This window comes from Anarrhichthys ocellatus, unplaced genomic scaffold (genome assembly GCF_004355925.1).
Source record: "Anarrhichthys ocellatus isolate YVR2014 unplaced genomic scaffold, GSC_Weel_1.0 scaffold60, whole genome shotgun sequence".
Taxonomy (NCBI): domain Eukaryota; kingdom Metazoa; phylum Chordata; class Actinopteri; order Perciformes; family Anarhichadidae; genus Anarrhichthys; species Anarrhichthys ocellatus.
In genome coordinates, this window is record NW_022280090.1 from 281,636 (window position 1) to 298,360 (window position 16,725).

Below are 16,725 nucleotides of genomic sequence, written 5' to 3' on the forward strand. Positions count from 1 at the left end.
CCCTGTACAAGCATACTTGTGCAGATAAATTAAATACGTAATTTCAAACGTGTCCCGCTCTCTTTGATGTTATGTTATCAATTTTATTCAATTGTGGCTGTTCATTCAAAGCCGGTAAATGTGTCTCTAAATGTGTATTTAATTAAGAACTCAAAGAACACTAATTAAATACGGCTTTAAGAGTCAGAACTGGCGCATTCCACAGTAGGTGCCCACCACAGACGTTGCTTTTTCACATGATGTTGAAAGAGGTAAAAAAAGGCAAAAAGCTCCTCTCAAGCTGCTTCATTTGTTCAATTGTACTCTCTTCTGGCTGCCCATGGCTTCCTCTTCATTTTGTCAAAACAGAATTTGTTTGGTTACTTTATGTAATTTACGGTTATAATACCGTTACTTCATCACACCCCCTGCCCCCACAGTATTGTTTTTTGGAAGTCAGTGATGCCGTCTGGAGAGATGATATTAAATATGTCTGTCCTTAAGCTCTCATGGCTTTCTTTTCATCACAGTCCGCCCTGTTAATCATTTAAAGCGCCCTCTGGATATTTACACCTTTGAAGATGGCACGAAGCGCTATCAAATGGTTTGGGGAGGAGTCAGTGAGCAAACACGCAGCTGCAGAGCTGGAGAAAACTGTTTTTCAGCGAAGGACTTTTAACAGTAAACACTAACACAAACAAAACAGGAATGGAAACGGCGACGCTTACGTTGAGATGGAGTTGATCCGTCCAGTGGCCAATTATTTTGTATTCGGCTGTTTGGTTTCTGATCTGGTATTGGTAGATCTCGTATCGTCCAGGAGCATCTCCATTTTCATTAAAGAGCACTGGGTTTCCAGCTATGCCTAAATGAGAGAACAATCATCGTCATCATCATCATCATCATCATTTACTTCACATCGTTGAGTTTCGTTCTGTGTAGTGAGCGTGAATCTACGAGAGCAAACTAATGTGTTGTCATTGATACGACAGTTATTATTCCACTAAATTAAGAAACCAAAATTATGCTAAACTATTTTATTTTCTCTCTCATTTGGCAAGATGGCTGAGAACATATTGACACTGTGTCCTAATGAGAACATCCCGCATAGTCACGAGGACTTATGTTCCTTTTGGACAATTTGATTGCATATGATTCATGTTCATTGCCAACTTGCAGAGCTCAGTTATGTTACGATGTGGAAATGTGAGGTTGGGGGGGGGTGAACGGGGTATAGTTTGACAAATTTCCATGCCGAATATTGCAGTTCACGTCCCTTCACAGACCAACAATTAATGTTTGGCTCTATTAATAATCACCACCCATATCTCAGATTTGTTCGGTGATTCAAATAATAATATTTTTGGGTGGATGACTGTTGGAGAAGAAATAATCCACCCAGAGCTTTGTAGGTGGGATTGAGAATGGCGACATAATCTTTCTAAACAGGTAGCTATCAGCCTAGTTACCTCCATGAAAAATAGGTCATAAAGTCATAAACATTATTACTGCTCCTACTCATCGCTCCCACAGCTTCTGTGTTGAATGAAATTGATGTTGGCACAAGGGATAAATCAATTGTCACCGATTGGACAAAAGCAAAACATCCCCCCTCATCAACAGAAATCAAAAAGACAGTTAAATCTGATAATCAATTTAGATCATACCTCAACCTTCAATTGAGTATTTCAGTTTCCATACCTTAAGAATACTGTGGTTGCAAATTACAAATATTTTAGAAAGAAAGCAGTGTTGTTAAAAATGTCATTGAAGATAATCATAGGTTCTAAATCAACAATATCTGGCATCGAACCGCAGAAGAGCTGTCAAACACACACACACACACACACACACACACACACACACACACACACACACCACTCATGTGAAAAGCCCACCACAGATCTCTCTGTAACTAGGCGAACCCCACTTCCAGTAAAGCGATCCATTTAATTATGGTAGAACGTGGAAAGGTTCTCATTAGAGGGAGAAGAAAGGAACTTCAACTTTCACAAAACCTCTATACCTTCAAACACTGATGAAAGCTATTTTATTATTAAGTAAGAACAAAAAGTTTAACGTGGCCAATTGCTGCTGATGGATTTCTGCTGATGAGAATTTTTTTTTTTCTGTTCTTGCTTTTTGTTTTTCGAGGTAGAAGGATGCAGCGCCCTAATCCACATCTCGATGAGTCAGCCCCGCTGGATTACAGCATTACCGTTTCACTCAGCCTCGCATCTGGGACAATGCCGCCCCCACATCACAAAGCGGTGAGTGATCATGGGAGGATTACAGTGACTTTATAAAGCAGAGAGGCAAGATGTTTACATCAAAATATTAAGCACATCAACACTATTTGTAAGCTGTCATATGTTCTATCGGAGATTTTAGTTGTGCAAAGCTTTTTTCTTTTTGCTCTCTTCCACCATTTCCTGTGCTTTTAAAAGCGCTTTGACGCGCTGTCACGGTTCGGGTTATGTGCTCGAGCCTGTAAGTGCTCACATGGACGCTGAAAGAGGAAAATGGACCCTAAACACCACCATGGTGGTTACTGTATGATTATACTGTATATAATAGCTTTATGGGTCTTTTTGTCATGCTTGCTTTTCAAATCCAGACCTTTCATAGATTGACAGCTCTCTCTCTCTCTCTCTCTCTCTCTCTCTCTCTCTCTCTCTCTCTCACTACTGCTGTTATTTGTTTGATTATGCACAATTTACCCATTTCTGCTGCACATTTCGCACACACACACAAGGTTAAGCAACATGCAAGTGATTCCAAGATTTTCCTACGTAGTGGCCATAAAAAATCTTTTTGTAGTAAGAGTTTAAAGGCCTAATCTTTATTTTCGGACCACAGAAGTTACAGGTATATGTGCATATGTAATGTAAGAGGTTGACTGGTGTGTCTGTTTCTTCTTCATTTGTTACAGGTTGTTGAAGACTGCTGTTCAAACACCGCTCATATCACGAGAGCTTCTGTTGAGCTACATCAGGTGTCGGAAATGTCTGACAGTAATGACAGCAGTATAAAATAAATCAAAGAGGTAATCACCAACAACAGCATTAACCGTCAGAAATTGAATACAGGATGTATCACGCTGTTGGAATAAGTTCCGGGAAGCGTAGCTTAAAAATAAATATTACACTTAAAGTAGTTATCAACTATGCATTACTTCTTTACCAATTAGGTGTTTTCAGCTATAGTCTGTGTGTGTCAAATCAAAATAACTTAATTTGTGTTCATTTATCTTGACACGGCAGATTGAGACAGTTTTATGTGAGGACAGACAAATAAGTCTCATAGTTCTCTTTACTGCAACTTTAATAACCGGATGGTATTGTGCGCTGGCACAGAACATCGTACATCTCCTGTGGTACCCAGAATGGTAAAACAAATGGAAAAGACTAATCTGGCTTCTTTGACCCCAGTAATGAATTGACCGTTTAAGGCACTGTGGGGAAATACTGCCCGGGGTCGCCGTCATTGTTCCGGAGGCAGTGGCGTTGTCCTCTTCATTAAGAGTGAACAGAGCGGTGCATTTTGGGGCATATGGTCAATGTTTGAGTTGCAGATGAGGAATTAGGCCTGTCATGTGGCACAAATTGCTTGTCTAAACAGTCCTCTCACTAGTCAGGGGCATAATGAGTTCCACAGAGGCTTCTGCCACCACTGCATTGTGCTGTGCACTAATGTGACAGCGTAGCCCGGGTTCACACACTCGTGTACCGCAGCACTCGTCTCCTCTCAAAGAAACGTTGGGGTTAATGAGGAGCTTGTGATTATATGTAATATTTAATGATTGTTGTATTGCCCCACCCCCTCTCTTCCTCACACACCTGAAGAATTACCTGACTATGCGATCATTAATCCAACATGTGCTCGTTCCGCATGGATGCACAACCGGGACACCTTAGTGAATGACAGCACAGCTTGCTGCCCTCTACTCGGTCATTAACTCTTAATGACTTGTATGCAGGCAAGTCATGCAGAATTTACTACAGATACACTTCACCCACACAAATAAGGGTGTGTTTTTCCTGCTGCTTCATCACTGTCAAGACATTTGCATGTTTCCTCAATCACAAGCTTCTGCTATATACAGGTGCTGGTCATATAATTAGAATATCATCAAAAAGTTGATTTATTTCACTAATTCCATTGAAAAAGTGAAACTTGTCTGTTATATTCATTCATTACACACAGACTGATATATTTCAAATGTTTATTTCTTTTAATTTTGATGATTATAACTGACAACTAAGGAAAATCCCAAATTCAGTATCTCAGAAAATTAGAATATTGTGAAAAGGTTCAATATTGAAGACACCTGGTGCCACACTCTAATCAGCTAATTAACTCAAAACACCTGCGAAGGCCTTTAAATGGTCCCTCAGTCTAGTTCTGTAGGCTACACAATCATGGGGAAGACTGCTGACTTGTCAGTTGTCCAAAAGACGACCATTGACACCTTGCACAAGGAGGGCAAGACACAAAAGGTCATTGCAAAAGAGGCTGGCTGTTCACAGAGCTCTGTGTCCAAGCACATTAATAGAGAGGCGAAGGGAAGGAAAAGATGTGGTAGAAAAAAGTGTAGAAGCAATAGTGATAACCGCACCCTGGAGAGGATTGTGAAACAAAACCGATTCAAAAATGTGGGGGAGATTCAGAAAGAGTGGACTGCAGCTGGAGTCAGTGCTTCAAGAACCACTACGCACAGACGTATGCAAGACATGGGTTTCAGCTGTCGCATTCCTTGTGTCAAGCCACTCTTGAACAACAGACAGCGTCAGAAGCGTCTCGCCTGGGCTAAAGACAAAAAGGACTGGACTGCTGCTGAGTGGTCCAAAGTTATGTTGTCTGATGAAAGTAAATTTTGCATTTCCTTTGGAAATCAGGGTCCCAGAGTCTGGAGGAAGAGAGGAGAGACACACAATCCACGTTGCTTGAGGTCCAGTGTAAAGTTTCCACAGTCAGTGATGGTTTGGGGTGCCATGTCATCTGCTGGTGTTGGTCCACTGTGTTTTCTGAGGTCCAAGGTCAACGCAGCCATATACCAGGAAGTTTTAGAGCACTTCATGCTTCCTGCTGCTGACCAACTTTATGGAGATGCAGATTTCATTTTCCAACAGGACTTGGCACCTGCACACAGTGCCAAAGCAACCAGTACCTGGTTTAAGGACCATGGTATCCCTGTTCTCGCCTGACCTTAACCCCATAGAAAATCTATGGGGTATTGTGAAGAGGATGATGCGAAATGCCAGACCCAACAATGCAGAAGAGCTGAAGGCCACTATCAGAGCAACCTGAGCTCTCATAACACCTGAGCAGTGCCACAGACTGATCGACTCCATGCCACGCCGCATTGCTGCAGTAATTCAGGCAAAAGGAGCCCCAACTAAGTATTGAGTGCTGTACATGCTCATACTTTTCATGTTCATACTTTTCAGTTGGCCAAGATTTCTAAAAATCCTTTCTTTGTATTGGTCTTAAGTAATATTCAAATTTTCTGAGATACTGAATTTGGGATTTTCGTTAGTTGTCAGTTATAATCATCAAAATTAAAAGAAATAAACATTTGAAATATATGTCTGTGTGTAATGAATGAATATAATAGACAAGTTTCACTTTTTGAATGGAATTAGTGAAATAAATCAACTTTTTGATGATATTCTAATGATATGACCAGCACCTGTATATACAAGTGCTCTGTAACTGGGCGAACCATACAGGACATAAGGTAAATTCAGCACAATAATCTGTACATTTCCACAGCGCTAATTCCATCAATTTGCTGCTGATAGTTTCTCCTTACTGTAGATGTTTCATAGCCCTACAGACTAGTCGTCTCTATCTGCTGGAGGAGGAGGGAGAAGCAAGGGTTGAGGAGGTGGCAGGGGTTGCGCGTTATGGTCGTATGCTTTAATAGCATTTTAAAACGAGGGGAGGATCACAAAACAGGGAGTTGCTAATAAAACATAAATATGATGAACTCTTATAAAACTGGAAAATAAAGGCCTACCTCTTATATAAGTGAGCCTTTTTTTAAATAACGTCAGGGTTCACTCTTCTGTTGAGTAAAGTAATGGCCTATGCACTATTTGAGAATTTACAAGACTTATCTATATATTTTTTTTGGCAATTGCACATCTTACAGTGTGTGTCCGACAGGTTTTAGGATATTACACTCTGATGAATGAGCTTTGTATCTATTGCTGTCCATGTTGAGATGCTGATAGTCTATTCTTTCTGAATAACAGGCCTGGGTGTCATCCAAGGGAAAGAAAATTGACAAAAACACATTTTCTCCACCAGAAGCATCTTCTTAGTTGCACAACAATGAAGACTTTGCTCGAGGAGAGAGAGGTAGGTGTGCAGCGATGGGAAACCCTCAGATCTTGACTTTAATCCACACTCAAAACAGCTGTCCCTGGTGAGAATGACGGCGGAAAAGGCCACTGCTTTTCAGTCTGCGGCAGAGCAAAAGCACTTTTCCCTGACGTGATAGCAACAGACATGAAACACTGATGAGAAGCTTCATTCAATTGCGGCTTATTGAAGTCTGAGCAACTCCTCGACACATCGGATGCCGAGGTGAGAACAAGAGAGGAGGAAGCTCTGAAGACAGTCAAACAATGCACAAAGACCGGAGGTGTTTGATTCTCCTGCTTTGTCGGCTGCTGCTGAGTGAGCAAATGAGCGCTTGAAAAGTTGAGGATTTAGAATTAAGCTACAACTTTATAGACATACAGTGGTGGAAGAAGTGTTCAGATCCTTTATCTAAGTCACAATGCTAACACCACACTGTGAAAATACTGCACAACACGTAGAAGTCCTGCATTCAAAATATGACTTAGTAAAAGTGTTATCAGCAAAACATACTGAAATAAAATAACTCATTATGCAGTAAAATGGTCAGTGTTTTACTATTATACATTGTGTTTTAGTGCCTTAATGTGTATGTTGCGTTCTTACTGCTGAGGATGTTTACGGTTGACCTCATTTTAAGTACGGTTGACTCCTTTATTCATCGTTGGGTAGTCGAAACCACAGCAATGATCATTATGTTTGTAGCAGCGATGTCCACGCATCTCTAAAAGAAAAACAGCCCTGTTTTTAGCTTGTTGCCGATGCATTTTCCAGGTAATCAAAAAAGGCGTTTAATTAATTTCCTTAGGTTAAGAAGTAGGATAATCTACTCCATAAAGGAACTCCTTCAGCAGAAAAAGGGGTATGAAGAATTGTAATCTCAAAAGCAACTAATGTTTTGAGATAAATGTACAATATTTGTCTCAGAGATGTGTTGGAGTAGAAGGATAAAGTTGCATGAAATGGAAATACTCAAGTAAAGTACAAGTACCTAGACTTTGTAGTGTATAGCATTTGAGTAAATGTACTTTAAATATAAAGGCTCTTGAGAAAGCACACAGATAATCCCAGACTACTGAAAATATCCCAGCGGAGCCAATGCTTCTGTCAGATTACTTTTCATCTTTTCTAAAAGGTTATCTGTCGTGAGCTAGCTTACTGTGTCTCCTGTTGAGACCCTGACAGCCCACTGAGATACTATAGATAAATGGTTTTGTGAGCGTGCCAGGTGTATGGCCACTATAAGCACCTTTGGTTTAAAAAAAAAAGGAAAAAAAAAAGCTCTTTGACATTTGACCTTTATCAACAGAGTTTCATTTGATATTCAACCTAAGACACGATGCATTTGCTATGGACGTAGTCTAACTGGAGTCTTGAGGGCTGTGCAGCTTTTGCAGAGTTAGAAATATGAATTATTCTTAGCAGATATCCGCTAAAACTACTGAGAATAAACAGAAATGTGTAACAATAGATTCTTGCTGGCTCAGCCTCAAGAATGACTCATCACAATAACAAAACAAAATGACCTACTTTTACATGCATTTCTTGCGATTGCCATTCGTTTGTGAGAAAAAAAAAAGGGATGATTGTGTTTACTGGTGCATTACATACTAACACCACAACACAGAAAAATAGAATTCACAATCGAGCAAGTCCAATATCAGCAGGTTATTTTATGTATCTGGACAAGCTCAATATAATGAAGCATGCTGATGCAGTTGTATGGAGTGTAGTGTAAAAGGCAGCCTCTGCTCACATCAAAGCTCAAAGGATCTACTGCACTGGAGCTTCATGTCCCTGCTAGCAGGCTAAAAATGGATGAGCACTTTATAACAAGGCACCACTCACTCACTGGGCATTTAATATTGAATGAATGTTGATTTCTGTCATGGATGCAATTCCGATCTACACATTTAAATTAGATAGCGATTTCAATTCTTGCATCAAATACCCGGTGCTCTTGTAATATCTGTATTGTTTACTATTTTGACTATTTAAATCCATTATGCACGAACTGTATGTCGTCTTTTTTATTTACTTATTAACAAAAATATTTTTGCAATATCTTGTTTTAGTTTGTCCAAAACTCCGAACATTCCTCGCAGAAGAAATCAAACATCAGTAATAAAAGGGAGGGAAAAAAGCTGCCATGTTTCCCCAGAGGGGTTGCATTTTCAACTGAAAACTCTGAACTTGTGCCAGGCTCAGTTGTGTAAAAACAAAATAATATATAGATGAAATAAATCAAACAAATACTGCTCCTCGAGCAGTATTTTGTACTGTGTATGTGAATTGAAAATAAGCTTCGTAGACGGTATACACCTCATTTATCGAGACAGAGACCATCATGCATGGTTTCAGCAGTTTTCTCTGGGAAAAAGAGACGCTTTGTTACAACAGATCATGAGAACCAGTGAACCCAACATACTGCCTGTTGTGAACAACAGCACATCAGTTCTTTTTTCTCCCGTATGCTATTGGATTCTCAGCAGCTCAGCTGGTGAAGTTGGAGGTTAAGGGCATCTGAATGGTGGTTGTTGTTGAAGACGAGTACTTACTCTTTCTACCTGATTTACTCTGAGGCTTTACTTTGATCTGAACAAATGTTGAGTATCATGTGGAAGAGAGGTTTGTTTGGACTTTAAGAAAATTCCCATATACTCAGTATATATACACACACACACACACACACACACACACACACACACTGATCTTTTGAGACGCAATAGCTTTCATAATCGCCCATTCAATATTTTTAAAGAAATACTTTCTTTTACTTCTCAGATATGAATTAAACATTAAATTGACATTTTACCAATGCAACAAGTAGATATTAGAATGGCAAATTAGCTTGAAGAGCAGGAGTTCAAGTGAGTAATTGATCTGTACAAACACTGCATACTCAAGTCTCTGAGAGGGAATTTTAATTGTCTTAAACTGCTTCAGCGTCTATATAATGAAACTAAGGACCACTGCTCTTTTTGTCAAAGCAGTTAATTATTAATACGTCAGTCATGACTGCGAACTTGACTGATAGTCGGGTATAACGTAAGGCTACATGGAGGAAATGGAAAATGGTTCATAAGACAGCATAAAGTAACTACGGTGCTGGTTTGTGACACATGAGATGTTGATGACGTCTACATTGATGACGTTTGTCTGATTGAGCCAGAGATGCTTTCCAACACCCTCAAGGTAATGTAAAGCACATTATATACATTAGGTTAGTACATTTATGACCTCTGGTGTTGCCAGCTGAACAAAGTTATTGTAATACGAGAAATTAGCCCTTTCTACAATATAATGAAATTATAAAGAAATGTAAAATATTTTTTGCTACGGTTGAATGACAAACAAATGAATAAAGAAATATCTATTTGGGATTATTTTGATAGTGCAATTGTGATATGATTTGCAGTATTAGAGGGAATGATCATTTCTTACATCATTGTTCTCATTTTCAATGCAAAACATATTCAAATGATTAAGATGTTTTCTTACGTCTGTAGACTATGATGTGGAGGCCAGGACATCTCTGCAGCACGACTATATTTAAATTCAAATGGTATTTTGAAAGGTAAACTGAGATGGTGAACGTGATAAATGCTTAACAAGCACATGTTAGCATTTTCATTGTTATGCCTATACGTAGTGCAGCATTATAGGAAGGCTAACGTGGCTGCAGACTCTTACTCTTGTTTTCCCATAATGGTAAAACATTTAAGATCTGATTTTGAGCCACCTTGATTATCAACTGTACATTCACTGTATCATTAATGTACTACCACAAACTGAACTGACTTGAGCGCCTTAAAAAGCTCAGGTAACAATGCCTCTTAAGTTGAGACAAACGATGCACTCCACTATCAATAAATGTGACTGACCTGAAAAGTTTAGACGGCGGATGTGCTTCAGCAGATGAGTGCCATTGATGGGATCCATTTTAGCGCAGAGGCCCACCTTCCCTGGGCAGAGCTCCTGGTGCATACCGTGCAGGGCATGAGCCATCGCATAGACGGCATCAATAACAAACTGCACCTTTCCTTCCTGCTCATAGTTCGAGTCCTTTCCTATCCGCTCTTGATCTGTAAGACACGGAAAGTTGTAAGTCAGGCATCATGCATTATGATACCGTATGTGTGTGTGATTTTACAAATTGCTTACATGCAGTTAAATCACGGGTAATGCATCCTGTGTGGTCACTTGTTTAGCTCATAGTGAACCATGTCAAGTGTGAGGTTGAGTCCCACATTTGTATCCATGTAGTTCAACAATCCAGAGGGAGACTGAAAAGGATTTCACAAGTGTATTTGAAATACTCCATCAGTAATTCTATCAGCCACATCATGCAATGCAATCAAGAAAAATGTGTTCACTTAAGGACTCAAGTGGTTTCAATGAACGGGTACAGCTTAAAGAATTATCTACGTGCGAGTTTGTCTCTGACCCTTGTTTGAAGTAGGCTGATGATGAATCGCATATATAGTGCTTGTCCCAGACAACTAATATCCATAAAGGTAGCAAAAAAACATTTTTGAAGAGATCCATCTAGAAACTCCATTACAGAATAACTTGAAGATACTACTTGTGTTTATACAACAGTCACTAAAACCTATCTTTTCGACACTTCTACCCGTGCGTCACACCCACTTTGGAGAGTAGCTCCTGCTGGACAGGACAATTCCGTGCACTTGCACTGAGATGAACCTTTTAAATGGAGGGTGTGGCATCAGTCCAAAAGCAATGCTGTAGAAGAAAAGGCATTGGTCCTCGGTGAGTCTTATTCTTTCTACACTGAATGGGTCTTGCCTCTGGCAATTAGCTAGAAGGTAAATATCTGGGCCGCTGCAGAGGAGCAAATCAATTCCAATATCTGGAGTGCAAGGTTTTCTCCTCCCGGGAAATCTCATCAGTTAAAAAACAAAAACTCGTTCTCGTCTCTCCAGCAGGAATACATGGATTTCCCTCTGAGTGATTCTGCACACATTAGGACTCGGACCTACATGTCTATTCCATTAGCCATTACTCACAGTATATGCCTCGTGCCATTTTTCATTAGCAACTTTAAAAAAATGGATACATGTTCCATTGTGATGGAATCCTGACCTGCTTGACTGAGTGTCCGACTGTGAATTAAGTCAGTGAGAAATCAGAGACCCAGGAAATGGAGACATCCATTCACAGGACAGGGATAATCCCCTCATAGGCTCAATGTAATAACTTGTGATAGGAGTTCACTAATCCCGGCCCAGGGTGTTCCATAGGTTTTTGTGATTGTTAATTGCTGTGAGGAGGTGGGGGGCCTTAGAGGGAAATACAACATGCCAATCCCAACTCCTCCTTTCTCCTCACGAGCCTCAAAATCGGAAAGCCGTCTCAATGCAACTCTGCTCTATCTGCAGAAGAGATTATAAAAAGCAGGTGAGTTCAGTGGAGATTAATAGTAGACTAATTACCAGGGATGAGCTAATGATAGAGCCGCATATATTTATAAACATGCCAAATGTAATTATTAATTAAGCTCCGCGAGTTAATAAGCACACAGTGGGGAATGTGCTAGTTTCATTTTTTAAATAAATGCTTTAATTGTGGGTGCAAAATTACCTGATGGTGTGTGGAGCTGTTTCCCATCATATTTAGCAAACAAATGTGAAATAGCTCCTATTGTGGTAAGTACGATATTTCATAAGCTATTAGATGGATTACCATGACATGTGGTAGAGATATCTATGGTGCCCAGAGGATGAATCCAATTGTGTTCAAAGTTGTTAATAATGTTGGTTTTATAAATATGCACGTCAAACTTGTTAGGATGTTTTGGAAAGCCAAGAAGCTTTTCTAAATTGACACTGTACAAAATACAAGGCACAGTTATTTGGCATAGTACATAGTACAAAGTTGTACTTAATAAATCAGAACCAGGTCAAAAAGAAAATGACAACTAGTTCAAAAATGTGTTTCTCTTTTTTGGGGGATATTGCGAAAAATAAAAAATGTGAACAAAACTTGATGTGGGCTTAATCAGGGACTGTAGAAACAATGTAAGAAATACATGGATGTCATTTTTATTTATTTTTTTGTAAGGATTAAGTTACTCATTTTGGAAGTTATGAACCAAAATGTGTTGATTTCATCAAATGTAGTTTCTGCTTTTCCAGTCCTGATTAGGGTACCTGAGCTTTGGGTATAGGCCGACACTGAGTACAGATCTAATGATCTAAGTTGTTTTTGTAAAAGTAGCATGTCACAGACAGGCAGTAAAATACAGTAAAACCTTAAATTAAAATATATGGTGTAAAGGAATGATTCATCTTTTTGAGTAAAACGTATACAGTGCCCAAATACTGAATGGAACAAGGTGACACCAGGAAAACACCTATTGTATTTTATAATTACCATAATTACCCTTATTCACAATGCTACCTGTCGTGTGTCATTAAGCGTTATTTTTATTGGTATAAGATATAATATAAAGTAGTCATGTGGAAATATTTTCACATTTTCTGGCTCAGAACCGTTGACAAATTATTCAGTTTGCATACATGTTAACAGCGTGATCCACTGTCAGCGTAGTGGCCCAAGTTGATGTAAAGATTCTTCTTCGTTCATGCTTCTAGTAAGGGTTTTTGGACATGTAGGTTCCAGCGACGCATTACCAAACATTTAGTGACAGATCAGTCATTCTTTATGCAACATCTGTCCTCTTCAAGTGCAAGCAAAAAGCCACTTCAATCTGAAAGAGTGCTATCTCCCAAATCAGCAAAGGTCTCCTTCTGTTAGCCATCTTTCATTTACTACATCTCTAGCTCTTGCTGCAGATCAGAGGAGTTTTAATGCCCCCGATTATCTTCGAGCTTTTGAAATGCATGAATTATTGTTGGAGGTTACGGCTCAGTAATTAAGGGCCACAGGGCATTGATTGGACAGAGATTGTCACAGTTTGGCCTACATGCTTATGCCATAGGGAATCTTGTGAGCCAGAATGGGAGTGAGAGTGATATTTCTCTTTCAGGCTTGGCAGGCCACCCACACTAACTTTGTATTGTCTCTTCTCCATAAGACCATTTCCCTTTCCCCCCCTCCGTCTCACTCTCTAGCTCCCTGCTCATTGGCATGTTGGCTCTCTCACACACATTTTTCCAGGCGGGCATTTTGCTTTCAGAGAAATCCATTAAGATTAAGCAGAAGTAAAATGTGAAGCAACGTGTGGGTGTCTTCCCCTCCGAGGTGTCACACAAGACATTTTGTGACAGTGTGTGTGGGCTTAGACCTTTGACCATTTTTTCATCTTGCGATTGGCCAGAGGCCATCCAGTTCTTTCCTGCCAAAACATTTGTGCTGCCTCTTAAATTAATCTGACACTGGCGCTGCGTGCTGCTCTTCTTTATTTTAGTTCATCTTACAATTTGACATTACGTCTTATATGAATTGACAGCTAAAGGTGCTATTCGATTTTTAGGTCTTTTTAGGGTTTGCAATTATTTTCATTATTGATTAATCTGTAAAAAAAAAAAGAATTTCAATTCAAATGGATATTTATTGAGACTTTAAAATATCAAAAACAGTGAAAGACGTCAATCACAATGTCCTAGAACCAACGATAATGTCTTCAAGTTACTTGTTTTTTCCAATAAAAAGGCCAAATGAATCAGCAAATGTTTGGCTTTTTTTCTTCATGAATCGCAAACAAATACTTTTTTTTTATCAAAGCTGCTGTCGATCAACTAACTGAATAATCGATTGGACTTCTACTTTAGGGTAAAAAAAAACTTTTTTTAATCCAAATTGGGTTTTAAAGAGAGCATGTTATTTTATAAGTGTATAAATTACACCATTCATGTCTTAACAGTACCTCTACCTGGTCAGCACTGGTATGTAATGCCTGCAGGAAATACCCGAGATATTGCTCTTGTTGTATTTATTTTCATCATACAAAAAAAATGCACCATTTCTAACACAATGCATGGTGGGAAAGGCTCCAGCCTCCTGCAACCATGAACAGGATAAGCGGTTTAAGGAATAGATGCTTGGATGAAAAAGCAAAGCACACGCTTGGTTTATCTGCATTGCTGTGTTTCCTGCTGTGCCCACATCATTAATATGCAGGAGAAATAAGGAGCCTATGAGATAGGTCCCCGCTCTACCTTACCGCTCCTTTCCACATTAATCAATGTCAGTTTTACATCTCTTTCATTCACGTATAAAAGACAAGTCTCCCTTAGAGTCTCCCCTAGTCCCTCATGCCCTCCTTATCCTTTGATCTCGCTGAGCAGCCTAACCCTCTCAGGACACCGATAATTCTGCAGCATGCCCCATGTTGTTCTCTCACAGCTGCCTCAGAGACTCGGCAAAGCTCTCCACCAGTGGAGTGTCACACTTTCACCTCAAACAAATGCTGCAAGACTCTCTTCCCATCAAGCAGAGCTCATAGATATGTTTCACATGTTAAATGTCTGTAATGAGTCATAGAAGAGCTACTGACTGCATTATGCAGGCACCTACCGCAATCCCTCCTGCTATAGAGTGTTTAACATGTTAAGAGTCATAAAACTAACCCCTGCACCGAGGGTTTGTAATGAGTCAATTATGTAAAGTACATGAACATTTAGAGTGCAAAGATTTAGTCAAAACGTGCAATCATTGAAGGATCATTACCTTGTACATTAACTTTGACTGGGTATTTGAAGTCTTACAGCATTAATGATCACTTCAGTCAATTATTTGGTTGAGTGCTCAAGATTTAGGTGCCGTGTCTCATAATCAGTTTATTCAACATTGTGGCCGATATGTTCATTTTTCCCTATTTGCAGTTTCATTCTTCTGTATTTAGTCTGACGTCGCCGTGGTGTTTTAATGCTTCTTGTCTTGTTTACAAAACTGCTGATAAAACCCAAATCTAGTGAACTGCCTCACCTTTTCAAGTGGCCCATCTTTACTATACAAGATAGGTCTTGTGATATGTTGTACTTATTAAAGACCCTTGCCTTATTCTATTTTAGCGTGTTTGTATTTTCTATTCTCTTGTCTTATCAATATGTTTTAATGGTATCTAAATGTCATAATGTGTTTCTTGTGCGTCTCGATGCTTTTGATGTTTAGTGTAAGGTGCTTTGAATTGCCGTGTTGCTGAAATGTGCTATATGAATAACAAGTGTTGCCTATGTAGCCAAAGTCTGATACTTTATATTTTAAATTTTATTGATCTTTGCCATAGCGCTCCGTTGTTATCTGAAAACTATTATAGAATTGTGAAATATGACTGCATATATGACAAAAAAGTTGTACAAAGCCTTTTGTGGCATACTGAGACTGAGCTACGCAAAGTCTGATTAATAGCCTCAAGCATCTGTTTGGGGCTAAAGACTACAAGTTTAAAGATGTAAAAATCTGGGGATGTGGACTTACTGTGGAAAGAAGAGAGCCTACAAGACCTCTGTCGCCTGCTCCTCATCTCAGCTGTTTGAGGCTTGTAGCTTGAGGCTACATTAGCCGCTACTAGTATAACTCACCTGAATATCTGACTGAACTGTGGCATTGTTTGTTTCTATTTGTCTACTATTTCATGACTTGCCCTTTAAAACCTAGTGGGATGTGCATTAGTACATTTCACTGGAAAACTTGTTTTTCTACTTCACTGTTGTTGTGAACTAATATAGATACTTGTAAATATTGCAGTAACCCTCTGTATTATGACTCCAGGGACAGATGGACAGACCACAAGCTCATGCGTGCACAACAGATGTAAGCCCCTGCATATGTTACATCTCAGTTAATGGGAAAATGTAAACATGTGTTTTGAGCGTTATCCAGAGTGCTGATGAGACGGCACGCTCCCGAACCATCACTGAAGCTCCCCAAGGAGCTCGCCGATGTTCTCGCCAGCACTCCCGCTGGCAGGTAACCAGGGGTCACTCCTTCCTTCCAATCTCAAGACTAACTCATCTATCAGCATTAGCTTATCCACCTGAGCGTTCCCCTACAGTACACATAACCCTCTGTGTTCTCTCTTGAGCTCAGTGTTGGGACTGTGAAGACGTTGCCAGCAGTTGGTTTTGAAGCCCACCTCTTGAGTAAAAGTTGTAGTTTCTCTCCAGTGCATGTAGTGAGTATGTACTTTTTCCGCATTACTGTTTTAGTCGTTTACCGTTTTGCCAAGATCTTCCTTTGTTAAATCATGAGTCTATAAATAAAAAAGCAACAAGACCCTCCTGAGTTTTGAGTCTCTACACAAGACTGCTTATCTCTTAATATTAGTCTTTATTATAGACATCACCATAGCAAATATATGAGCGTTATGATCACTCCTACAATTACACATAGACAGATATCAACTTATCCATTTAAACTGTGTATATATATATATATATATATATATAT

General features: G+C 39.5%; 1 protein-coding gene across 2 annotated transcripts in view; it reads right to left on the reverse strand.

Annotated features, from left to right (window-relative positions):
* The window catches only part of LOC116396835 (metabotropic glutamate receptor 4-like), a 153,578-nt gene that overhangs the window by 14,484 nt on the left and 122,369 nt on the right, over positions 1-16,725 (reverse strand). For both annotated transcript variants that reach the window (XM_031871734.1, XM_031871735.1), the window contains exons 7-8: positions 10,233-10,433; positions 708-844 (exon numbers count right to left, since the gene is read on the reverse strand). In XM_031871734.1, the coding sequence (XP_031727594.1) occupies positions 708-844; positions 10,233-10,433 (338 nt within the window). The remainder of the gene's footprint in view (positions 1-707; positions 845-10,232; positions 10,434-16,725) is intronic.